Source organism: Delphinapterus leucas, chromosome 2 (assembly GCF_059928025.1).
Source record: "Delphinapterus leucas isolate spDelLeu-1000000601 "Yukka" chromosome 2, BTC_Dleu_Yukka2, whole genome shotgun sequence".
In the NCBI taxonomy this organism is placed as follows: domain Eukaryota; kingdom Metazoa; phylum Chordata; class Mammalia; order Artiodactyla; family Monodontidae; genus Delphinapterus; species Delphinapterus leucas.
Genome location: NC_143130.1, coordinates 97,462,051 through 97,485,736, shown reverse-complemented (window position 1 = coordinate 97,485,736; position 23,686 = coordinate 97,462,051). Strand labels below are relative to the sequence as shown.

The 23,686-nt window shown below is 39.5% G+C and overlaps 1 protein-coding gene across 6 annotated transcripts in view; it reads left to right on the top strand.

Annotated features, from left to right (window-relative positions):
* The window catches only part of RAD51 (RAD51 recombinase), a 44,534-nt gene that overhangs the window by 1,891 nt on the left and 18,957 nt on the right, over positions 1–23,686 (top strand). For all 6 annotated transcript variants that reach the window (XR_016392119.1, XR_016392118.1, XM_089907351.1 and 3 more), the window contains exons 2-6: positions 2,238–2,340; positions 6,262–6,399; positions 14,344–14,461; positions 16,394–16,485; positions 22,645–22,739. Coding sequence is in view for 4 of the 6 variants with exons in the window: in XM_089907351.1 (XP_089763477.1) it covers positions 2,254–2,340; positions 6,262–6,399; positions 14,344–14,461; positions 16,394–16,485; positions 22,645–22,739 (530 nt within the window). In the remaining 2 variants the exon portion in view is untranslated. The remainder of the gene's footprint in view (positions 1–2,237; positions 2,341–6,261; positions 6,400–14,343; positions 14,462–16,393; positions 16,486–22,644; positions 22,740–23,686) is intronic.

The window sequence follows — 23,686 nt, the reverse complement described above, 5'->3', positions numbered from 1 at the left end:
CAGTTATATATGTGGTAAATATTTTCTCCCCTCACTATCATTTGACTTCATTCTCACAGTGGTGTCTTTTGATGAATAGAAGTTCTAAATTTAAATACAGTCTAGTTTTTCAGTCTTTTGCTTTTTGGTTATTGCTATATGAATACAGTTCAAGCCATCTTTTTCATAAATTATGAAGGAAGACACTTAAATTTAAGATGCATTCAGGTGATTCTGATATTTGGAATTATCATAAACTCACATTATGCTAAACATGCCATCTAAGAGCTACACCTGAACCAATCAAGAACATGGTTATCTTCTGTCAAGTCTCTAAGAATGGAGATTTCTTTTTTTTTTTCCTGTTAATTTTATTTATTTATTTTTGGCTGCATTGGGTCTTTGTTGCCGCACACAGCCTTTCTCTAGTTGTGGTGAGCGGGGGCTACTCTTCATTGTAGTGCGTGGGCTTCTCACTGTGGTGGCTTCTCGTTGCGGAGCACCGGCTCTAGGTGTGCAGGCTTCAGTAGTTGTGGCATGCAGGCTCAGTAGTTGTGGCACACGTGCTTCGTTGCTCTGTGGCATGTGGGATCTTCCCAGACTAGGACTCGAACCCATGTTCACTGCATTGGCAGGTGGATTCTTAACCACTGTGCCACCCGGGAAGCCCTTATCTGTTCTCTTTTTTTTTTTTTTTTTTTTTTTTTGCAGTACGCGGGCCTCTCACTGTTGTGGCCTCTCCATTGCGGAGCACAGGCTCCAGACGCGCAGGCTCAGCGGCCATGGCTCACGGGCCCATCTCCGCGGCATGTGAGATCTGCCCGGACCGGGGCACGAACCCATGTCCCCTGCATCGGCAGGCAGACTCTCAACCACTGTGCCACTGGGGAAGCCCATCTGTTGTCTTTTGACTTAAATTTATCTTGCTTGTTAAATTGTCCAGATTTAAGTACATTTATTCTTGTGGCCATCAAAACTTGTTTGCTTTTACTAATACCTCATAATAGAAATCTTTTTGTTCTTCATTCTTTTCAACCTGAGCAGTCTTAACTCTATCAAAATAATCTGACTTTGGTATAGGCCTTATATTTATATGGAAGATTTCAAACTGAGCAAGGTAATTCCATGTTATTTATTCATTTGTGCATTCAGTGAAGTCTGGAATTGATTAAAATGGTGATCTTTATGGGACTTCCCTGGTGGTCCAGTGGTTAAGACTCCGCGATTTTAATGCAGGGAGTGCGGGTTCGATCCCTCATTGGGGAACTAAGATCCCACATGCCGCACAGCACACCCCCCCCCCCAAAAAAATGGTGATCTTTAAATTTCATACACTTCTATTAGAAGCAAACTGTGTGACTGCAAGCCGTCCTTGCCTAAGGTGGGGATACTTCTCTCATCTCAGTCCATTGTGTCTCTATCAGGAATGGAGGCTTATGGCAATTATTCTGTACCTTTGTTTCACTCCTGTCCCACCACCCCAAAACCCTGCTTTCTGGAGGGGAACAATGGGACTGAAACAGTTTAACCTTTCATCGATTTTTTTTTTTTTTAAAGTAGAGTTCTGGAAAGTCTGCATTCACTTGCCAAATATTTACCAAACACCTAAGATGTACCTAAGATTTATCATGTATCATGAGGTGTATACAAATAAATGAGACTTGTCCCCTATCCTTAAGGAATATAAAGCAGGGGAACAGAGGGATATAGTTGATCTAGTTAAGCTGTTCGTCTCTTTTTTTTTTTTTAATTTTATTTTTTGGCTGCGTTAGGTCTTCGTTGCTGCACGTGGGCTTCTCTTGTGCGGAGCACAGGCTTCTCTTGTTGCGGAGCACGGGCTCTAGGTGTGTGGCCTTCAGTAGTTGCGGCGCGCGGGCTCTAGGGCACCCAAGGCTACAGTAGTTGTGGTGACAGACTTAGTTGTTCCACGGCATGTGGGATGTTCCCGGACCAGGGATGGAACCCGTGTCCTCTGCATTGGCAGGCGGATTCTTAACCACTGCACCACCAGGGGAGTCCAAGCTGTTCTACTTTATAGAAGCAAGATAGTGCTGGCTCCTCCTAAAGTCTTTCTGATACAGCTATCTAGGTGAAAGGGAAGGCTGGTGAGAGATTTTTTTTCTTTTTCCTGCCATGGGTATGTCAGTGATTAAGCCAAAAGCCTAGCAAGTAATTCTTAAAGAGATTTATTGTAAAACTATGTTTGCAGCTCTGTACTTTCTCTAGTGTTCTTCCTGATGGCCATCTGTACTTTTCAGTATTGAACACTAAGTAATGGCTATGCAGATGCAGCTTGAAGCAAACGCAGATACTTCAGTGGAAGAAGAGAGCTTTGGCCCACAACCTATTTCTCGATTAGAGGTATGTGCTTGGTTGCTAATTTTAGAATTATAATGCTGGACAAGCTTGTTCTACCTATTGGGAGAAATCACAACCTTTACATAAACCATTGGTTTACTACCTAAGGTCAAAATCCAAATTAGAGTTTTCAGGAGGGTTGTCAGGGATTCTGTGGAAAGGCTTAAGACAGTTGCTAAACACATCTGGCCAGATCTCTTTTTTGGTCAAGAATTCTTCTACTACATTATCATTTTTCTTTCTTAGAGCTGTATGTCAGAAACTAAGAAGCCCTATGATCCCATGGTAGAGTCTCTGCTATTTGTACTAAGTATGAAATTACTGTCCAGGGAATTACAGTGGCCTGGGCCAGCTATGCAGGAAGGGGAGAGGAACAATGTCTCTCCACTGACCTCGATCTGTGCTGAAGTTACTAGGAAGACAGCTGTCATAGGCAGAGAGAAGGGCTTGGGGTTACGTTGTGAGAGTTCAAGACTCTGCACAAGAACATCAAGCACCAGAGCTGGGGCCTTGCACTATTTCTGTGCATTGTACAGAGGCCCCAGAGTGAGTGCACTTGACTTGGGCTGAAAGAAGCAGGATAAAAAGCTGAGAAAGCCTTCATTCTTCTGTCTCCTTATGCATATTCCTCCCGTTGCCCCCTAAGCTTCCACTCTCTGGAAGTTACTTAAACGGGTCTGTGATAAACATTGGAAAATTCAGAGTCATAACTTTTGGTTTCAGTGAGCATCCTTATACCCACACATATGTGTTGCTTTTTGCTTAAATATTAATAACAGACAGGTTTCTATGGGCAGGTACTATTCTCTCCCCTCTCCCAAACCTTCCCTGACCCCCAGATACATACACATCCCCCTAATAATTCATGCTGTCCTAGAAGTCATGGTTTTGGTGGCTAATAAAAATCAAAGCTGACTTTGTATATAGGGAGAAAGAAGTGCCTTTGGGTGGTTTGTTTTTGAGAAGTGGTATATAAATCCCTGACCAAAAGTAGTTTTCTCCGTCTTTACTATCACTTGTTAAAACAGAGCTTTCCAGTCATTGTGCTACAAAAAGGTTATGCTAAGACATGCTTCCCTTAGCTCTGGGGCAGTCTTAGCTGTTTATCCCAGCTTAGTGTAAAACATATTTTTTTATGTGTGCTTGATGTGGAAAACATTGGGAAATGTTTAAAGTGGGCTTTTAGGGCCCAGGGTCTCAAAGTTCATTTAGAATCCTAGTCATAAAAGGTTTAGAGTTACAGGTTTAATCCAATTCATGACAAGAGTGTATTTTAATATACATAGTGCTAGTTTAAAACTACTGGTTTTGCTCTCCAGAAAGTGGGCATAGAGGGAACCTACCTCAACATAATAAAGGCCATATACGACAAACCCACAGCAGACATCATTCTCAGTGGTGAAAAACTGAAAGCATTTCCTCTAAGATCAGGAACAAGACAAGGATGTCCACTCTTGCCACTATTATTCAACATAGTTTTGGAAGTCCTAGCCATGGCAGTCAGAGGAGAAAAAGAAATAAAAGGAATACAAATTGGAAAAGAAGAAGTAAAACTGTCACTGTTTGCAGGTGACATCATACTCTACATAGAGAATCCTAAAGATGCCACCAGAAAACTACTAGAGCTAATCAATGAATTTGGTAAAGTTGCAGGATACAAAATTTATGCACAGAAATCTCTTGCATTCCTATACACTAACAATGAAAGATTAGAAAGAGAAATTAAGGAAACAATCCCATTCACCATTGCAACATAAAGAATAAAATACCTAGGAATAAACCTACCTAAGGAGGTAAAAGACCTCTACTCAGAAAACTATAAGACACTGATGAAAGAAATCAAAGATGACACAAACAGATTGAGAGACATACCATGTTCTTGGATTGGAAGAATCAATATTGTGAAAATGACTATACTACCCAAAGTAATCTACAGATTCAATGCAATCCCTATCAAACTACCAATGGCAGTTTTTACAGAACTAGAACAAAAAAATCTTAAAATTTGTATGGAGACACAAAAGACCCCGAATAGCCAAAGCAGTCTTGAGGGAAAAAAACAGAGCTGGAGGAATCAGGCTCCCTGACTTCAGACTATACTACAAAGCTACAGTAATCAAGACAATATGGTACTGGCACAAAAACAGAAATATAGATCAATGGAACAGGATAGAAAGCTCAGAGATAAACCCCTGCACCTATGGTCAACTAATCTATGACAAACGAGGCAAGGATATACAGTGGAGGAAAGACAGTCTTTTCAATAAGTGGTGCTGGGAAAACTGGACAGCTACATGTAAAAGAATGAAATAAGAACACTCCCTAACACCATACACGAAAATAAACTCAAAATGGATTAGAGACCTAAATATAAGACGGGACACTATAAAAAACTCTTAGAGGAAAACATAGGAAGAACACTCTGACATAAATCACAGCAAGATCTTTTTTGATCCACCTCCTAGAGTAATGGAAATAAAAATAACAAATGGGACCTAATGAAACTTAAAAGCTTTTGCAAAGCAAAAGAAGCTACAAACAAGATGAAAAGACAGCCCTCAAAATGGGAGAAAATATTTGCAAACGAATCAACGGACAAAGGATTAATCTTTAAAATATATAAACAGCTCATGCAGCTCAATATTTAAAAAAAAAACAGCCCAATCCAAAAATGGGCAGAAGACCTAAATAGACATTTCTCCAAAGAAGACATACAGATGGCCAAGAAGCACATGAAAAGCTGCTCAACATCACTAATTATTAGAAAAATGCAAATCAAAACTACAATGAGGTATCACCTCACACTGGTGAGGATAGGCATCATCAGAAAATCTACAAACAACAAATGCTGGAGAGGGTGTGGAGAAAAGGGAACCCTCTTGCACTGTTGGTGGGAATGTAAATTGATACAGCCACTATGGAGAACAGTATGGAGGTTCCTTAAAAAAGTAAGAATAGAATTACCATATGACCCAGCAATCCCACTACTGGGCATATACCCAGAGAAAACCATAATTCAAAAAGACACATGCACCCCAAAGTTCATTGCAGCACTATTTACAATAGCCAGGTCATGGAAGCACCCTAAATGCCCATCGACAGATGAATGGATAAAGAAGATGTGGGGGCTTCCCTGGCGGTACAGTGGTTAGGAATCCGCCTGCCAATGCAGGGGACACGGATTCGAGCCCTGGTCCGGGAAGATCCCACATGCCACGGAGCAACTGAGCCCATGCACCACAACTGAGCCTGCCCTCTAGAGTCCACAAGCCACAACTACTGAGCCCGTGTGCCACAACTACTGAAGCCTGCGTGGCTAGAGCCCGTGCTTCACAACAAGAGGAGCCACTGCAATGAGGAGCCTGCGCACCACAACGAAGAGTAGCCCCTGCTTGCCGCAACCAGAGAAAAGCCCATGCACAGCAATGAAGACCCAATGCAGCCAAAGATAAAAGAATTTTTTTTTTATTTAAAAAGATGTGGTACATATATACAACGGAATATTACTCAGCCATAAAAAGGAATGAAATTGGGTCATTTGTAGAGACATGGATGGATCCTAGAGACTGTCATACAGGTGTAGAGAACAAACATGGACACCAAGGGGGGAAAGTGGTGGTGGTGGTGGGATGAATTGGGAGATTGGGATTGGCATATATACACTAATATGTATAAAATAGATAACTAATAAGAACCTGCTGTATAAAAAATAAATAAAATTCAAAAAAAAACCCACTGGTTTTGATAATGAATAGGTTGATAATTTGTTATTAAATGCCTCAAATTTTAGGTCATACTTTTCAAAGCTTTTGCATATAATATCACAGTTAAAAAGAGCTCTGTGAAGTAGGTGGGACAAATAACCACATTAGACAGATGAGGGAATCGAAGCTTAAATTTATCCACAGTTTTCTTCACTTGCAGCAATGTGGCATACATGCCAATGATGTGAAGAAATTGGAAGAAGCTGGATTCCATACTGTGGAGGCTGTTGCCTATGCACCAAAGAAGGAGCTAATAAATATTAAGGGGATTAGTGAAGCCAAAGCTGATAAAATTCTGGTAAGTACTGTTTGTGTGACCGAGGGAGGCAGTAGTGGTACAAAAGGGTGTACAGTGAAAGGCTACGGTCTTCCTCCTTCCACCCCTCCTGTGTCACCCTCTTCCCCTTTCCAGAAGTGACTGCATTACCAGATGATTATCTTTGTATGTGCCTCCTTGCATAAATTGGGATTTTTTTAGGGAATTGCAGTATCACAGGTTATGACATAAATATTGCTAAGTTGACTACCAGTTTGCACTCCCACCAGCAGTGAGTGGTATGTACCTTATCATTCTGGATATTATGATTTCATGCCTTAGAAATACACTCATTAGTATGCAGCCACAAAAAATAGTTTCAAAGAATATCCGTTGACATAGGAAAATATTACTGATATAAGAAAGCAGGTTAACAAAACATGTTTGTGTGCATATATGTTTTTGTTTTTAAAAATGTGTGTTTTTATATATGTATAGCACATACACTGGGGATAGATACACTAAAATATTAACATTGTTTCTGGATGGTGAGAATGTGAGCAGTTTTTATTTTTGCCTCAATTTTCTGAAGTTTCTACAGTTTCTATGATAAACATGTATTAATTTAAATAGAAAAGCTGTTTTTATTGCTTGAATATTAAAGTCATGTTAATTAGGCTCTTAGGGTGTATAATCTGTTAGTCAACTAGTCATAAGCAAGATTCTTTAATAATAAGGAAAAATGTGATTCTGAATCATACGCTTGTTTTTTTTAACCTAAATAAATGACATAAAAGTGATTTCACTGGCTTAACCTAAATGAGGTAGTAACTTAATAACCCTTTATATTATATAGCACTTTAACTTTTTAAAACTTTTTTTTAATTGAATTTTTATTTTATATTGGCATATAGTTGATTTACAGTGTTGTGTTTCAGGTGTACAGCTAAGTGATTCATATACATATATCCACTCTTTTTCATATTCTTTTTCCATATAGGTTATTATAGAATATTGAGTAGAGTTCTCTTATAGCACTTTAACTTTGAAATCCCATCCCTTTCATATATACAGTATTCTCACTTAGCCTTCATAATGACACTGGGAAAGACAGGACCAGTATTATCTCTGTCTTACAGATAAGGAAACTTAGGCACAGTGATTCAATTATTTATCCAAAGCCATGCAGTTAATCACAGAACTAAGACTAGAATCCAATTATTTTCATCCTGATATACTGTGATCCTTTCTCATTTCCCTCCAAAGTCTTACAGCTACTATTCATTTTTCTTGCTTCATATATTCCTTTAGCATTCATACCCTGTGATTACATTTTATTTTATGCACTTATCCTTTGGTATTTACAGGCTATACCTTGGAGATAATAGCAGGTTAGGTTCCAGACCACCATAATAAAGCAAATATTGCAGTAAAGCGCCACGAATTTTGTTGTTTCCCAGTGCATATAAGTTGTGTTTATACTGTTCTGTAGTCTATTAAGTATACAATAGTAGTATGTCTACAAAAACAATGTACATACCTTAATTTAAAAATACTTCATTACTAGAAAATGCTAACCATCATCTGAGCCTTCAGTGATTTGTAGTCTTTTTGCTTGTGAGGGTCTTGCCTCCATGTCAGTGGCTGCTGACTGATCCGGGTGGTGGTTGCTGAAGGCTGGGGGGGCTGCAGCAATTTCTTAAAATAAGACAACAGTGAAGTTTGCCACGTAGATTGACTCTTCCTTTCATGAATGATTTCTCTGTAATATGCAGTGCTATTTGATAGCATTTTACCCACGTAGAAATTTTTCCAAAATTGGTAATCAGTCCTCTCAGACCCTGGCACTGCTTTATCAACCAAGTTTATGTCATGTTCTAAATCTTTTGTTGTCATTTCACCAGGGTCTTCACAGCATCTTTACCAGGAGTAGATTCTATCTTAAGAAACCTCTCTTTGCTTATCCATAAGAAGAAACTCCTCATCCATGAAAGTTTTATCATGACACTGCAGCATTTCAGCCACACCTTCAAGCTCTACTTCTCATTCTTTTGTTACCGACCAGGGTTCTTGGCCTTCTTAATCAATGGAAATTGATCAGAGGCCAGACAAGAAATTCAGGCAAGGCTTTATTGGGGCCCCTGCTGCAGCAGGGGGGAGCGAGAACAAACAACAGGCTCCTTTGCTTGCTCGCTCCCTGAGTGGGGGTGAGCTTGTTCTTTACGTGGGGTGAGGGTAGGGATGTGTCCAGGCATCGGGCTGGAGGGGTGGCTTAGGTGGTTTGCCCATCCCTTAGTCCGTGTTTCGTGTAGGGCGTATGGCAGTACCCTCCTTTTGCTCCAGGCTCTTCAAAAGTGACAGTTGGGTTTTTTGGTCTCTTTGTATGTTTTGTCCAGAATTTGCCCTAATTGCGCATGCAGACAGTTATTTTTTGTCCCATACAGTTTCTTTGTATTTTGTTGCTCAAGGAGAGGTGTGTCCAGGTGCAAGCATTGCAGCACTGCAGCAAAGGGTCCCAGGTCCCAGCCTGTCTCACTTGTTTTTCCCACCACATCTGTATTTACTTCCTCTGTTGAAGTCTTGAACCTGTTAGAGTCACCATGAGGGTAAGAATCAACTTCTTCGAGACTTCTGTTTAATGATATTTTGATCTTTTCCCATGAACCACGAATGTTGTTGTTTATATATATACTTTTTTTTTTAACGAATGTTCATAATGGCATCTAGAATAGTGAATCCTTTTCAAAAGGTTTTCAGCTGACTGCCCAGATCCATCAGAGGAGTCACTATCTATGGCTACTATAGCCTTACAAGGTGTATTTCTTAAATAGTAAGACTTGAAAGGTGAAATTACTCCTTGATCCACAGGGTGCAGAATGGATGTTGTGTTAGCAGGCATGAAAACAAAATTAAATCTCATTGTACATCTCCATCAGAGCTCTTGGGTGACCTGGTACATTGTCAATGAGCAATAAAATTTGAAAGGAATCTTTTTTCTAAGCAGTAGGTCTCAAAGTGGGTTTAAGATATTCAGTAAACCATGTTGTAAACCGATGTGCCATCATCCAGACTTTGTCATTGCATTTATAGAGCACAAGCAGAATAGATTTAGCATAATTCTTAAGGGCCCTAGGATTTTCAGAATGGTAAATGAACATTGGCTTCAACTTAAAGTCACCAGTGGCATTAGCCCCTAAAATGAGAGTCAACTGGTCCATTGAAACTTTGAAGCCAGGCATTGACTTCTCTTCTGTAGCTATGAAAGTCCTCAGTGGCTTCTTCCAATATAAGACCATTTCGTCTACATTGAAAGTCTGTTGTTTAGGGTAGCCAGATTCATTCATTATCTTAGCTAGATCTTGTGGATAACTTGCTGCAGCTTCTACATCAGCACTTGCTGCTTCACCTTGCTCTTGAATGTTATGGAGATGGCTTCTTTCCTTAAACCTTATGAACCAACCTCTGCTAGCTTCACACTTCTCTTCTGCGGCTTCCTCACCTCCCTCAGCCTTCACTGAGTTGAAGAGAGTAGGGTCTTGCTCTGGATTAGGCTTTGGCTAAAGGGAATGTTGTGTCTGCTTTGATCATCTACCCAAACTACTAAAATTTTTTCCATGTCAGCAGTAACGCTGTTTCTCTTTCTTACCATTCATGTGTTCACTGGAGTAGCACTTTTAATTTCCTGCAAGAACTTCCTTTGCATTCACAACTTGGCTAACAGTTTAGCACAAGATGCCTCGCTTTCAGCCTATTTCAGCTTTCGACATGCCTTCCTCACCAAGCTTAATCATTTCTAGTTTTTTATTTAAAGTGAGAGATGTGCAACTTCACTCCTTTCCTCCTCTAACTTCACTTAGAGGCCACTGTAGGGTTATTAATTGGCCTAATTTCAATATTGTTGTGTCTCAAGGAATAGGGAGGCCTGAGGAGAGGGAAGATGGGGGAATTGCCAGTGGTGGAGCAGTCAGAACACACAAAACATTTATCAATTAAGTTCAGTCTTATATAGGCGTGGTTTTTGGCAGCCCAAAACAATTATAGTAACATCAAAGACCACTGACCACAGATCACCATTACAAATGTAATAATAATGAAAAAGTTTGAAATACTGTGAGAATTACCAAAATGTGACACAGAGACATGAAGAGAGCAAATGCTTTTGGAAAAATGGTGCATATAGACTTGCTCAACTCAGGGTTGCCACAAACCTTCAGTTTGTAAAACGCAGTATCTGTGAAGCACAATAAAATGAAGTACGCTTGTATGTTACAGAGTTTATCTTTACTCTTGGAGTTTTCTGTAGTGCAAAGCAAGTATTTAATTTATAAAATTATATATTTATAGTTTGTGTTGACTATTGTTATACAGAAATTTTCTATGAAAAATAATCTTCAAACGCTAAAGAATCTTCAAAAAATGCATCCTACAGCTTCAGTACATGTAGTTCTGCCACATAACCTAGTCAGATGGACAATATCTGAGATTTATTTAATATCATATAATAATATATATACAACCCAGTAAATTCTGTTTTATTGTGTATTATACTAAGAGCTTTGATTTTTTCTTTTTTTTTTTTTTTTTTTTTGCGGTACGCGGGCCTCTCACTGCTTTGGCCTCTCCCGCTGCGGAGCACAGGCTCCGGACGCGCAGGCTCAGCGGCCATGGCTCACGGGCCCAGCCGCTCTGCGGCGTGTGGGATCTTCCCGGACCGGGGCACGAACCCGTGTCTCCTGCATCGGCAGGTGGACTCTCAACCACTGCACCACCAGGGAAGCCCCGAGCTTTGAATTTTTAAGCACTGTTATTTTATAGTATTAATTCAGTGGGCTCAAAAATTATAAGTAATTCTTAATTTAAACCCTTAAAGATGTTGCCATCCATGAAGTATGAAGTTGTCATTTATTGGATTGCTCAAATAAATTGTTGAAGTGGTGATTTAATTGAATAAGTAAGAATTCTGAATACCTAATGCCTCTTTGAAAGATTGTGATATTAAGCCAGTAGGTGTCCCTAAAGTCTATATGTTGTTGATTTCTGGGCATCTGTTTTTGTGACTGAACAAATCCTGACCTTTGCTTATGCCTTGTCAGACATAAAAAACTCCTTGTCAGACATTGAAAACTCCTACAGATTTAAGACAGATGAAAGCAAGCTTATATAAACAAAATAATAGAAGTCAAGTTCTGCCAGATTAGGCAGTTGGCATGGTTTTTACTTCAAATTTCACTTTGGTTATAATCTGTTCCTTTAAGAGCTCATAGACTAGAAAATGTCGAGCTTAAAATGACAAGAAGGGAAAACATCTCCTATGAGTTTGGTTTTTTTCCTTCACATTTTTGATTAAAATTTTTGAACTTACTGGGAAGTTGAAAGAATGTTACAATGAACACATATTTATCCACCACCTAGACACTGCTATTAACATTTTAATATACTTATTTATCTCTCTATCCAGCCATCAGTCCATCTGGGATTTTTTTTATGCTTTTTGAAGACAGTTGTAGATGTCAGTACACTTCCCCCTAAATATTTTAGCATATATTAACTAGAGTTAAATATTGGTTTATAGTTCTTATCCCCTCTCTTTAGTATTTTTATTTTCTAATTTTCATTCATCCTGAAGATTAGTAAAAGTTATAGGAAAAAAGAAGGAAAGAAAATTCTCAAAGAAATAATACAAGATTTCCCAGAGCTAAAGGGAAGCAGAAGTCTAAGGCCCCACAGAGTGTCAAAGACGCACACCTAGACTCCTCAGTGTGAAATTTTCAGTATACCAATTATAAGGAGAAGATTCTGAAAGATTTCAGAGAAAAATGACCTCTAAAGGAACAAAAATCAAAAAGACAGCACATTTCTTATTAGAAATCTGGATGGTAGAAGCTAGTAGAGCAGTGCCTTCAAAATTCTGAGGGTAAATAATTTTAAACCTAGAATTCTATTTGTAGCAATATTATTCACCCAGTGTTAGAGCAGGATACAACATTTTCAGAAATACAAGAATTCAGAACATTTTTCTCTCATCCTATTCTTTCTTAGGAAGTTACTTGAGGATATACTTTACTAAAATGAGGGCAGGAAACATAGGATCTAGGTTGGAGAGACTCCAACTCAAATAGTCAGTGAAGGAAAGCCCAGGACAGTAGATAGCCTGGAGAGCAGATAGCCCCATTTGCAGAAGAAAAGGATACCTTCGGGGGGGAAAAGGATTAGCAGAATACATAGTAAGATTGAGAGGTTGGAAAATTTGAGAAATGATAAAGTCAGAGAATACTAGAGAAAGACATTCCTCAGATATAAAATCAAGGTAAAATTGAGCATGATTTTGAAACTAGCGGCATATAAAAAAGAATTCATTTGAATTTGACAGAAACCTTTGAGAGACATCGGTTGTTAACATTGGAAGCTTAGTGAAAGAATTGTATTTCTAGCACACCATTTAGTTCTGCAATAACTATAATATAAACATTGTAAGGAGTTTTCAAGTGAAGTATTAAGCATATAGAGAAGTTTAGAGAATAATGCAAACCCACGATTCAGCTATTTATTGGTTTTCTCCCTTTGTGGAAAGTTTTTAAATTACAAGTTTAATCTCAACTTGCTATAGATCTATCCAGATTTTCTCCTCCCTCCCTCCCTCCCTCCCTCCCTCCCTCCCTCCCTCCCTCCCTTCCTTCCTTCCTTCCATCCTTCCACTCAAACAATTTATTTTACTGAATTTAGATTCAAGCTCAGCTAATCATTTGGGGCCTGGACTTGGATTCTTTTTCTACTTCAGTGAGTTCTGATAGTTTGTGTCTTTCTAGGGATTTCTGTATTTCTTATAAGTTATCTGTTGGCATATATTTATTTTTGTAATGTTGGTAGTAATGTCCCCTCTTTCATTTCTGATTTTAGTGATTTGAGTCTTTTTAAATCAATTTTGCTTATTTTTTCAAGGAACCAACTTCAGGTTTTGATGATTTTTCTCTATTGTATTTCTATTCTCTATTTTACTAGTTTCTACTCAAATTTTATCTTCTTCCTTCTTGCTTTATGTTTAGTTTGCTCTTTCTTCAGTAACTTAAGGTGGGAAGGTTACGTTATTGATTTAAGAGCTCTCTAATATAGGCATTTACAGCTATAAATCTCCCTTTAAGCACTGCTTTTGCTGCATCCCATACGTTTTGGTATGGTTTGTTTTCATTTTCATTCATCTCAATGAATTTACTAAATTCCCTTGTGATTTCTTTGATTCATTGGTTATTTAGGAATGTAATGTTTAATTTCCATGTATTTGTGAATGCATTTATTTATTATTTTTTATAAATTTATTTATTTATTTTTGGCTGCATTGGGTCTTCATGCTGTGCACAGCCCTCCTCTAGTTGCGACAAGCGGGGGCTACTCTTCATTGCAGTGTGTGGGCTTCTCATTGCAGTGGCTTCTCTTGTTGTGGAGCATGGGCTCTAGTCGCCCGGGCTTCAGCAGTTGTGGCTCGTAGGCTCAGTAGTTGTGGCTCGCGGGCTCTAGAGCGCAGGCTCAGTAGTTGTGGCGCACAGGCTTAGTTGCTCCACAGCATGTGGGATCTTCCCAGATCAGCACTTGAACCCGTGTCCCCTGCATTGGCAGGCGGATCCTTAACCACTGCACCACCAGAGAAGCCTGATAACTTTTTTTTTTTTTTTTTTGCGGTAGGCAGGCCTCTTGCTGTTGTGGCTTCTCCCGTTGCGGAGCACAGGCTCCTGACGCGCAGGCTCAGCAGCCATGGCTCACGGGCCCAGCCTCTCCGCGGCATGTGGGATCTTCCCAGACCAGGGCACGAACCCGCATCCCCTGCATCGGCAGGTGGACTCTCAACCACTGCGCCACCAGGGAAGCCCCAGCCTGATAACTTTTTAAAGAGAGATCATTCTGGAAATTTTGTTAGATGTTATCTCTTCCCACTGTATGCCTGGTTTTTACTAAGCGTATTTCATCGATTTGGCATTTCTTATTTTTCCCCAGACTGAGGCAGCTAAATTAGTTCCAATGGGTTTCACCACTGCAACTGAGTTCCACCAAAGGCGGTCTGAGATCATACAGATTACTACCGGCTCCAAAGAGCTTGACAAACTACTTCAAGGTATAGTAATCCCTTATCCTGTGCTGTGAACTGCGGTTAGCAAAGCATCCAGGTTATAGAATATAACTAAATAAAATATTTGGGTCGGGTTTATGTGTTAGATAGAATTAAGAAATAAAGAGAAGTATTCACATTGAAGAAGGAAGACTGCTGGAGGGTGGTACTTGACTTAAAAATTACTAAAATTATCTGCCAATTAAATAATTTAATCTCCATTTAATACTGCATTCTGAGAGTAAGCTCCCTCTGCCTAAAGAATAATTATAACCTTTTATCTACCACAAGGTAGAAAATCTGATGACTGGTTAAAACACTCCACGCTTGAATACTACTTTGTAGGATCAATACATTGTAGTGCACACTAATCTTAGGACTTTATGGAAAGCTGTAAAGGTTTTGAACTTTTGAAAGGACTGCTGTTTTAATTTTTGCAGAGTTAGATTTGGTCCTTGTTGCTTCCCCAAATATTCGATCATTCAAGTTTCCTTTTTTTTTAGGGCACAAAATAGCATGGGTTCAGGAATCACACTCAAATTTGAGCATTTGCTTTCTCTCCTGTTCCCCCCTCAGCATTTACTGGCTGTATTACATGGTGCAGACTACTTATTGTGGTCTACGCCTCGGTTTTCTTATGTTCATAATGAGGACAAAAAGACTTCCTACCGGGACTTCCCTGGTGGCGCAGTGGTTAAGAATCCGCCTGCCAATGCAGTGGACATGGGTTCAAACCCTGGTCCAGGAAGATCCCACATGCCGCGGAGCAACTAAGCCCATGGGCCACAACTACTGAGCCTGGGCTCTAGAGCCCACGAGCCACAACTACTGAGCCCACACGCCTAGATCCCGTGCTCCACAACAAGAGAAGCCACTGCAATGAGAAGCCTGTGCGCCACAACGAAGAGTAGCTCCCGCTCACCACAACTAGAGAAAGCCTGCGCGTAGCAACGAAGACCCAATACAGCCATAAATAAATAAATTTATTTTAAAAAAAAAGACTTCCTACCTTATAAGTTATTGGAATTAAATGAATTGATATATATATATATAAATACATAGCACAATGCCAGATACACAAGAGACATTTGGTAAACATTAGATATTATTTATAATTTATTTTTTGAAATGACTGCTTATTGACTTGTGATGGCATAGTTCTGTATATTGATTTGTGGTGATAGTGAAATGAAGCTACAGATGTGATAAAATTGCATAGAACTACACACACACAAATGAGTGCATATATACCTGGAGAAATCTGAATAAGCTCTGTGGATTGTATCCATGTCAGTTTTCTGATATTGATACTGTATTATAGTTATGTAAAACGTTAACAATGAGGGAGGCTGGGTGAAGAATTCACAGGCCCTCTCTGTACATTTCTTTGAAATTTTCTATGAATCTAGAATTATTCCAAAATAAAAAGTATTTTTAAAATTACTGCTTGTTGAAAATTGGGGTTCTAAATTATGTAAACATCTTTCTGATGAGCTTCTAGGACATTTCTTTTTTTTATAAATATAAGTTTATTTATTTTTGGCCACATTGGGTCTTCATTGCTGCGTGTGGGCTTTCTCTAGTTGCGGTGAGTGGGGGCTACTCTTCATTGCAGTACGTGGGCTTCTCATTGTGGTGGCTTCTCGTTGCAGAGTATCCGCTCTAGGCACACGGGCTTCAGTAGTTGTGGCACGCAGGCTCAGTAGTTGTGGCTTGTGGGCTCTAGAGTGCAGGTTTAGTAGTTGTGGTGCACGGGCTTAGTTGCTCTGCAGTGTGTGGGATCTTCCCAGACCAGGGATCAAACCCATGTCCCCTGCACTGGCAGGTGGATTCTTGACCATTGCACCACCAGGGAAGTCCCCCTAGGACATTTCTATGATTATTGTTTCTAAATATTTGTATTGTGCTAAGAGGTGTTTCTTATTGCTCTTCTATTAGGAGGAATTGAGACTGGATCCATCACAGAGATGTTTGGAGAATTCCGAACTGGGAAGACCCAGATCTGTCATACGTTGGCTGTAACATGCCAGGTGAGCTGTTGGGGCTCTAACTAATCAGATCAGCAAGAATGTGTTGATTCCTGTTATTAGCAAGCATCTGTTAGCATGGGCAAAAAATGCACTTTCACTGTTTTCAGGAATGCTATAGCTAGGGGAACTTCCCGGGCCATCCAGTGGTTAAGACTCTGTGCTTCCACTGCAAGGTTCGATTCCTGGTTGGGGAACTAAGATCCTGCATGCCACGTGGCTCGGCCAAAAAAGAAAAAAAAAAGAATACTATATCTAGTTAGAAGATAGACTGCTACTGCAAAACTTCCACAGCGTAGAAACTTTCAGATTATTAATTTCACATACTTTCTTACCAACCACCAGGCCTCCCCTGGCTTCACCTGCCCTCTTCACTAGTTTATATTGTATGATTCATCATTAAATGATTCTTCATTAAAGTCATTCCTTTACAGATACCCTCAGATTTACATCCCCCATCTGAAGAGATGCCATTCCTAGATAAACCCTATCTGTCTTTTCAGTGCCTGTTCCCAAGTAGCTGATCATACTGGAGAAAAATCCTAACATAAAGGTGATTGGCATCACTTTAAATTCAAGATGACAGACTTTAAGTTAACATTTGATACTGCTTGGCAGACCTACTGAATTTCTCCTCTGAAAAAGGTTGAATTCAGGCAGACTTTTTCCCACTCAGTAGGACAGTTATCTCATACTTTGTCCTTTCTTCTCAAACCTTCATGCTTCTCTTCAACCCTCACTCTTAGCCAAATGACCTAACCTGTTCTTCACATCAAAACTACAAAACCCACCTACCTTTTTTTAAAAATTGATTTTATGAAGTATATTTGATTTACAATGTTTTGTTAATTTCTGCTGTATAGCAAAGTGATTCAGTTATACTAATATATACATTCTTTTTCATATTCTTTTCCATTATGGTTTATCACAGGATATTCTTTTTTTAAATATTTATTTATTTATTATTAATTTTTATTTTCTTTTTCTATTTTTCTTTTTGGCTTTGTCGGGTCTTAGTTGCGGCACACGGGATCTCTTCATTGAGGCATGCAGGATCTTTCGTTTCGGCGCGCGGGCTCCAGGGCGCACATGGGTTCTGTAGTTTGTGGCACATGGGCTCTCTCATTGAGGCACGCCAGCTCAGTAGTTGTGGCAGGCGGGCTTAGTTGCCCCATGGCATGTGGGATCTTAGTTCCCTGACCAGGGATCGAACCCATGTCCCCTTCATTGGAAGGTGGATTCTTTACCACTGGGCCACCAGGGAAGTCCCTATCACAGGGTACTGAATGTAGTTCCCTGTGCTATACAATAGGACCTTGTTGTTTATCCATTCTATATATAATAGTTTGCATCTGCTAATCCTAAACTCCCAATCCATCTCCCCCCCCCGCACCCCTCCATCGCCCCCCACCTCCAGCAACCAGAAGTTGGTTCTCTATGTCTTTGAGTCTATTTCTGTTTCATAGATAGGTTCATTTGTGTCATATTTTAGGTTCCACATGTAAGTGATATCATATGGTATGTCTTTCTCTTTCTGACTTATTTCACTTAGTATGATAATCTCCAGGTCCATCCATATTGCTACAAATGACAATAAAAAATACCCCTCAGCCCAACAATGTATTACTTTGGTAAACTCTAAAAAGGATTTTGGAGACAGAGACAGTTGTATGGAAAGATGAGTTCAAAGTTAGAGATGGTGGGTTTGAGGTGTTTTGAACAAAATGGCATTACAGATCTTCCTTGATATACGATGAGGTAACATCCTGATAAACCCATCGTAAATTGAAAGTCATAGGTCACAAATGCATTTAATACACCTAACCTACTGAACATTGTAACTTAGCCCACCCTACCTTAAACATGCTCAGAGCACTTACATAAGCCTACAGTTGGGCAAAATCATCTAATACAAAGCCTACTTTTTTATAAAGTATTGAATATCTTATATGTAGTTTATTGAATACTACACTGAAAGTGAAAAACAGAATGGTTGTAAGTGTACCAGCTGTTTACCCTTTGGCTCAGGCAGCTGACTGGGAGCACGGCACACTGCTGCTGCCCAGCATCATGAAAGTATCGTACGGCATATTGCTAGCCTGGGAAAAGATGGAAATTTAAATTTTGAAGTATGGTTTCTACTGAATTTGTATCACTGTTGCACCATGGTAAAGTTGAAAGATTGTAAGTCGAGCCATAGTTAAGTTGGGGACTATCTGTATTTGAATCTAGATAGATTATACTCACTTCTCCCATGGGCAAACTTACTGATGGAGTTGGAGAATAACTGAAAGGAAATCTGCCTCCTTTTAGGTTTTTTTTTTTTTGGTTTTTTTTTTTTGTGTGTGTGGTATGCGGGCCTCTCACTGTTGTGACCTCTCCCCTTGCGGAGCACAGGCTCCGGACGCGCAGGCTCAGCGGCCATGGCTCACGGGCGCAGCCGCTCCGCGGCATGTGGGATCTTCCCGGACCGGGGCACGAACCCGTGTTCCCTGCATCGGCAGGCAGACTCCCAACCACTGCGCCATCAGGGAAGCCCTCTGCCTCCTTTTATCATTATGACAGAGGGGGCTTCCTAGTATCTTTCCATTCAGTGTGAATTCTTATCATCTCAACAAAATAACAGTCATTGTTGGAACTCATTTATAAATTTAAACATCAAATATAAATTGTTCTCTTTTGTGTTTTTTTCCCTTATAAAACAAGTTATGAACTATCCTTCATAATTTATTCTGTATTCAAATAGCACTTTACAAAAAATGTTTATTACATCATTGTAATGCAGTGCTATAGTTAAAGATGGTATGTGCCATAAAAAAAAAATATGGATTTTGTTGGGATCCTGTGTCTTGGGTAGGGTTCACATTTTAGTGAAACACATATATGTGCAGAGGCTAATATTATGAGACTGATTTTCTGAAGTTACCCAAGAAAATCTGTCTCCTCATTTTTTCATGTTACAGATATGTCCATCAGTCAATACTTCTGTCTTGAAGTGGTGAATGCCATTTCTTTCTTTCAATATTTATTTATTTATGTATTTAGGCTGCACCAGGTCGTAGCTGCAGCATGCATGCAGGATCTAGTTCCCTGACCAGGGATCAAAGCTGGGCTCCTTGCATTGGGAGTGCGGAGTCTTACCCACTGGACCACTAGGGAAGTCCCGCCATTTCTTGAGATAGGAAAATATTTTGCTTCTTCATGAATAAAAGTTTATCTAATAGCTAGAGGCCCAACTTCATGGTCTTCTGTTTTTCTCATCATTTTCCTTTCTCACTTGTCATCTTAATTGTGTTTCTCTCCTCAGTTGCTCTACTGATCTTTTCATTGCAACTAAAATGTCACCATATGACAGCCACGTTAGGATTCCAGTATCAAGTAGACCTAAGCCATGTTGGCTCCATCTCATACATAACTCCTAGTAGAAAAAGAGTTAGGGGGATAGGAGAACTTTTAGGATAAGAGGGGAAGCAATGAGAAGAGGAAGAGTGGTATAGTAAGCTGTAGAAGCTATAGCTTATTGCCCAAAGCACCATTAGAAAATTGTTAGCTAAAGGGAAATAGGAGTGTTTAAAATATCACCCAGACATGGGTCATTTGACATGATATGTGACCTTTTTAAATAGAAATGATTTCCCCATGTTGTTTTGAGTTTTTTTTAATCTTATTTTTTTTTAATTGTTATATTTATTTTTTTTTTGGCTGCATTAGGTCTTCGTTGCTGCGTGCAGGCTTTCTCTAGTTGTGTTGAGCGGGGGCTACTCTTCGTTGCAGTGCGCGGGCTTCTCACTGTGGTGGCTTCTCTTGTTGTGGAGCACGGGCTCTAGGTGCAGGCTTCAGTAGTTGTGGCTCGCGGGCTCTAGAGCGCAGGCTCAGTAGTTGTGGCGCATGGGCTTAGTTGCTCCGCGGCATGTGGGATCTTCCTGGACCGGGGCTTGAACCCGTGTCCCCTGCATTGGCAGGTGGATTCTTAACCACTGCACCACCAGGGAAGCCCCCCCACCCCATGTTGTTGTGACAGGGATTCATGTGGAATAAATATTTCAAGTACATTACACAATATAGTTGCCATGGCAACTCAGCCTATCACACTGATGCTCTTAAGTTGTACAGACAGACTCCTATATTGGAAATGTTTATTAAGTTGTCAGATAATGCCTGTTAATAAACTGAAGGAAAATTCTAAAATAAATATATCCTCTCTATAAAAATAACTGAACATTCACAGTTGGCTGAATAACTATGGATCTTTGATATTTTTTTCAGAGAAAAACAATTCTAATTCATTAATAATAGAAAGGATTACATGTCACCAGCCTAAGAGCTGGAACCAGAGGTATAGGGAGGGTGTTAGATTACTATTTAAATCTAAACATTATCACCTCACATTTTTTCAGGTTTTCTCAACTTAATGAAGCGAAACCCCACTATATATTAGATCTCTGTCTAATAGTGAAGTTCTGTAAAGTTGGGAGCCATACTTAGGTTACAAAAATGAATAGCCCATGCTTGTTCAAAGTTCTAGAATAATTTTAAAATTCTGAGAAGACAGTTTAACATAAGTACCAATTTTAAATGCACATGCCCTTGACAGAAAATGTGTCTTACAGAACTTTTCACATATAGTCAAGAATAAATGTGTAAAGAATCTACACCGTAGCATTATAAAATGGTGAAAGTTCAAAACAACTTGCATCACTACAAAATAGGAAGAAGAGTTCAATTATGGTACTAAGCAGGTATTAAAAATAGCTACTTTGGTGGTGTCCCAGCCCAGTAACACAAGATGGCTGAAGTGGCACTGGAAGGGTGAGGTGGAGGAGACAAAATGCAGTGGGGTGCAGAGCATATAGTCCATCCCCTTGTGACTGGCCCAGCAATACCCTGGGACCATGTCCACTTCTCTGCTGTCAGTCGGCCTACCAATGCCATGCCAGCCACTCATGGCCTCCCTTCTCCCAAGGAGGTCTATTTAGCTGGAAAAGAACTCCCTGGCATCCCCTTCAACAAAACAGTCCATAGGGAGATTTTATCTACATTTTACAGAAAATGTAGAAACTGAGGATTAATATTCTCAGGTTCACATAGCAAGTGGCAGAATCACATATAAAAAGTGTTTGTATGAAAATGTGTAGAAAGTGATCTGGAAGAGGACTCCTGTGGGAGATGGGAGTGATAAAGAAGAACTTTCAATTTTTTACTTTTTTCTATATTGTTTGAATTTTTAATACAAGCATGTAGTACTTTTGTAATTTTGAAAAAATACATTTTCTCAGAAATAGGAAAAGAAAATTTTGGTGCTACCAGGCACTTAATGTAAACTGTCCTGAGGGATTTTCCTCAGAATTTAAAGGTGTATTAGGCTCCAAAGTAGATTTCAAGGGTGGAAAATACACTTTAGCAACATTCACTTAAAATCTGTAGAACTCAGGGTGTCTGGCGTGGGATAGGTAGCCTGAAACAGATTTCCCTGAGGAGCTCATAAGACAGTTTTCATGTCATTCCTCCATTTTCTTTCCTTTTTTAAAACTCTTTGTATTCTTCCTTTTCTGCTTTTGTTCATTTTTAACATCTGTGTGTACGATTGGAGGAAACATCTTTTTATTCTTTCTTGCTCATATTGTAGATGTGCTAGGGATGCCCCTGGGGTATTTCCAGTCTCCTTTAGCAACCCTAAGGAATGAACTCTGCTCAATAAAGTGAAGTGTAAGTGTGGTCTGCATATGCTAAAATTAATTGGGTATTGGATCAGGGTCTCTTACTTATTAAAGCTAAGTAAATGATCTTCCAAATGTTTGTTGTCTTGAGAGAATTGATCGGTCGTGTGTTGGTATACAGTCATAGAATTTAAAAAAAAAAAATTAGAAGTTTTTTTTTGTTTTTTTTTAAGAATTTTGTCACCTACTTTGGTCTATATTTCCAAGCACTCCAACTCTGGCTAGACTCTAGCCTCACGTTTTATGGGACACAATGAGCCTCATATCTACTACTAACTGTATTTCTGTCAGAAGTGAATGCCTCCTCCCTACCTCTGATTGTCACTTTAAAGTGTTTTTTCCTTTTGCTTTATTGGGGGTGGGAGGAATTTTAGACCCATCATGAGGAAGTTGGTCAGTTATATTAGAAGTACAGTGTCATTTCCACTGTTCTTTTTCTCTCTAGCTTCCCATTGACCGAGGTGGAGGTGAAGGAAAGGCCATGTACATTGACACCGAGGGTACCTTTAGGCCAGAACGGCTGCTAGCAGTGGCTGAGAGGTAGGTTACTGGATCAGATGAGAGAAATATGGCTCCATATGTCACTGTAGTGATTGCCAGGGCTAGTCTGGCTGAAGGGTGTCTCTTCTTCTCTCTTATTGCTCTGTATCCCAAAGTCGTATGTGTGTTTCAAAAGAATAACCTTCCTTAGAGAAAAACATGCTTCTTTAGTCAAAAATCTATGAGTTGCTGTCAGACTGGATAAAAAACAAGATCCAACTATATGCTGCCTTCCAGAGAACCACTTAGATTCAAAGACACAAATAGGTTGAAACTAAAAGGATGGAAAAAAGATATTGCATGCAGACAGTAACCATAAGAGGGCTGGAGTGGTTGTACTAATATCAGACAAAATAGACTTTAAGACAAAAAAAATCAGTAGAGGCAAAGAGGAACGTTTTAGAACTAAAAGGTCAGTTCATGGGGAAGATATAACAAATGTAAACATATAGAGACCTAATAGAGCCCCAAGATATGTGAAACACAAATTGATATAATTGAAGGGTGAAATAGACAATTCAAGCTCACTGGGGCCTAATGCCTCACTTTCAATAATGGATAGAACATTTATCAGATGCCCTGATAAAGAGCATCTACAAAAAACCTACAGCTAGCATCATTTTAATGGTAAAAATCTGAATATTTTCTCTGTAAGATTGGAAATAAGGCAAGGATCTCCACTCTCACTACTTATGTTCCACATTGTACTGTAGATCCTAGCCAGTGCAGTCAGGCAAGAAAATGAAATAAAAGGCATCCAGATTGGAATGGAAGATGTAAAATATCTTTATTCACCAATGATATGATACTGTATGTAGAGAATCCTTAGGAAACTACACACAAAAAACTGCTAGAACTAAATTAGTTTGTTGCAGGATGCAATCTCAATATGAAAAATCCATTGTACTTCTGTATACTGTAAATGAACAATTCAAGAATTAAGAAAA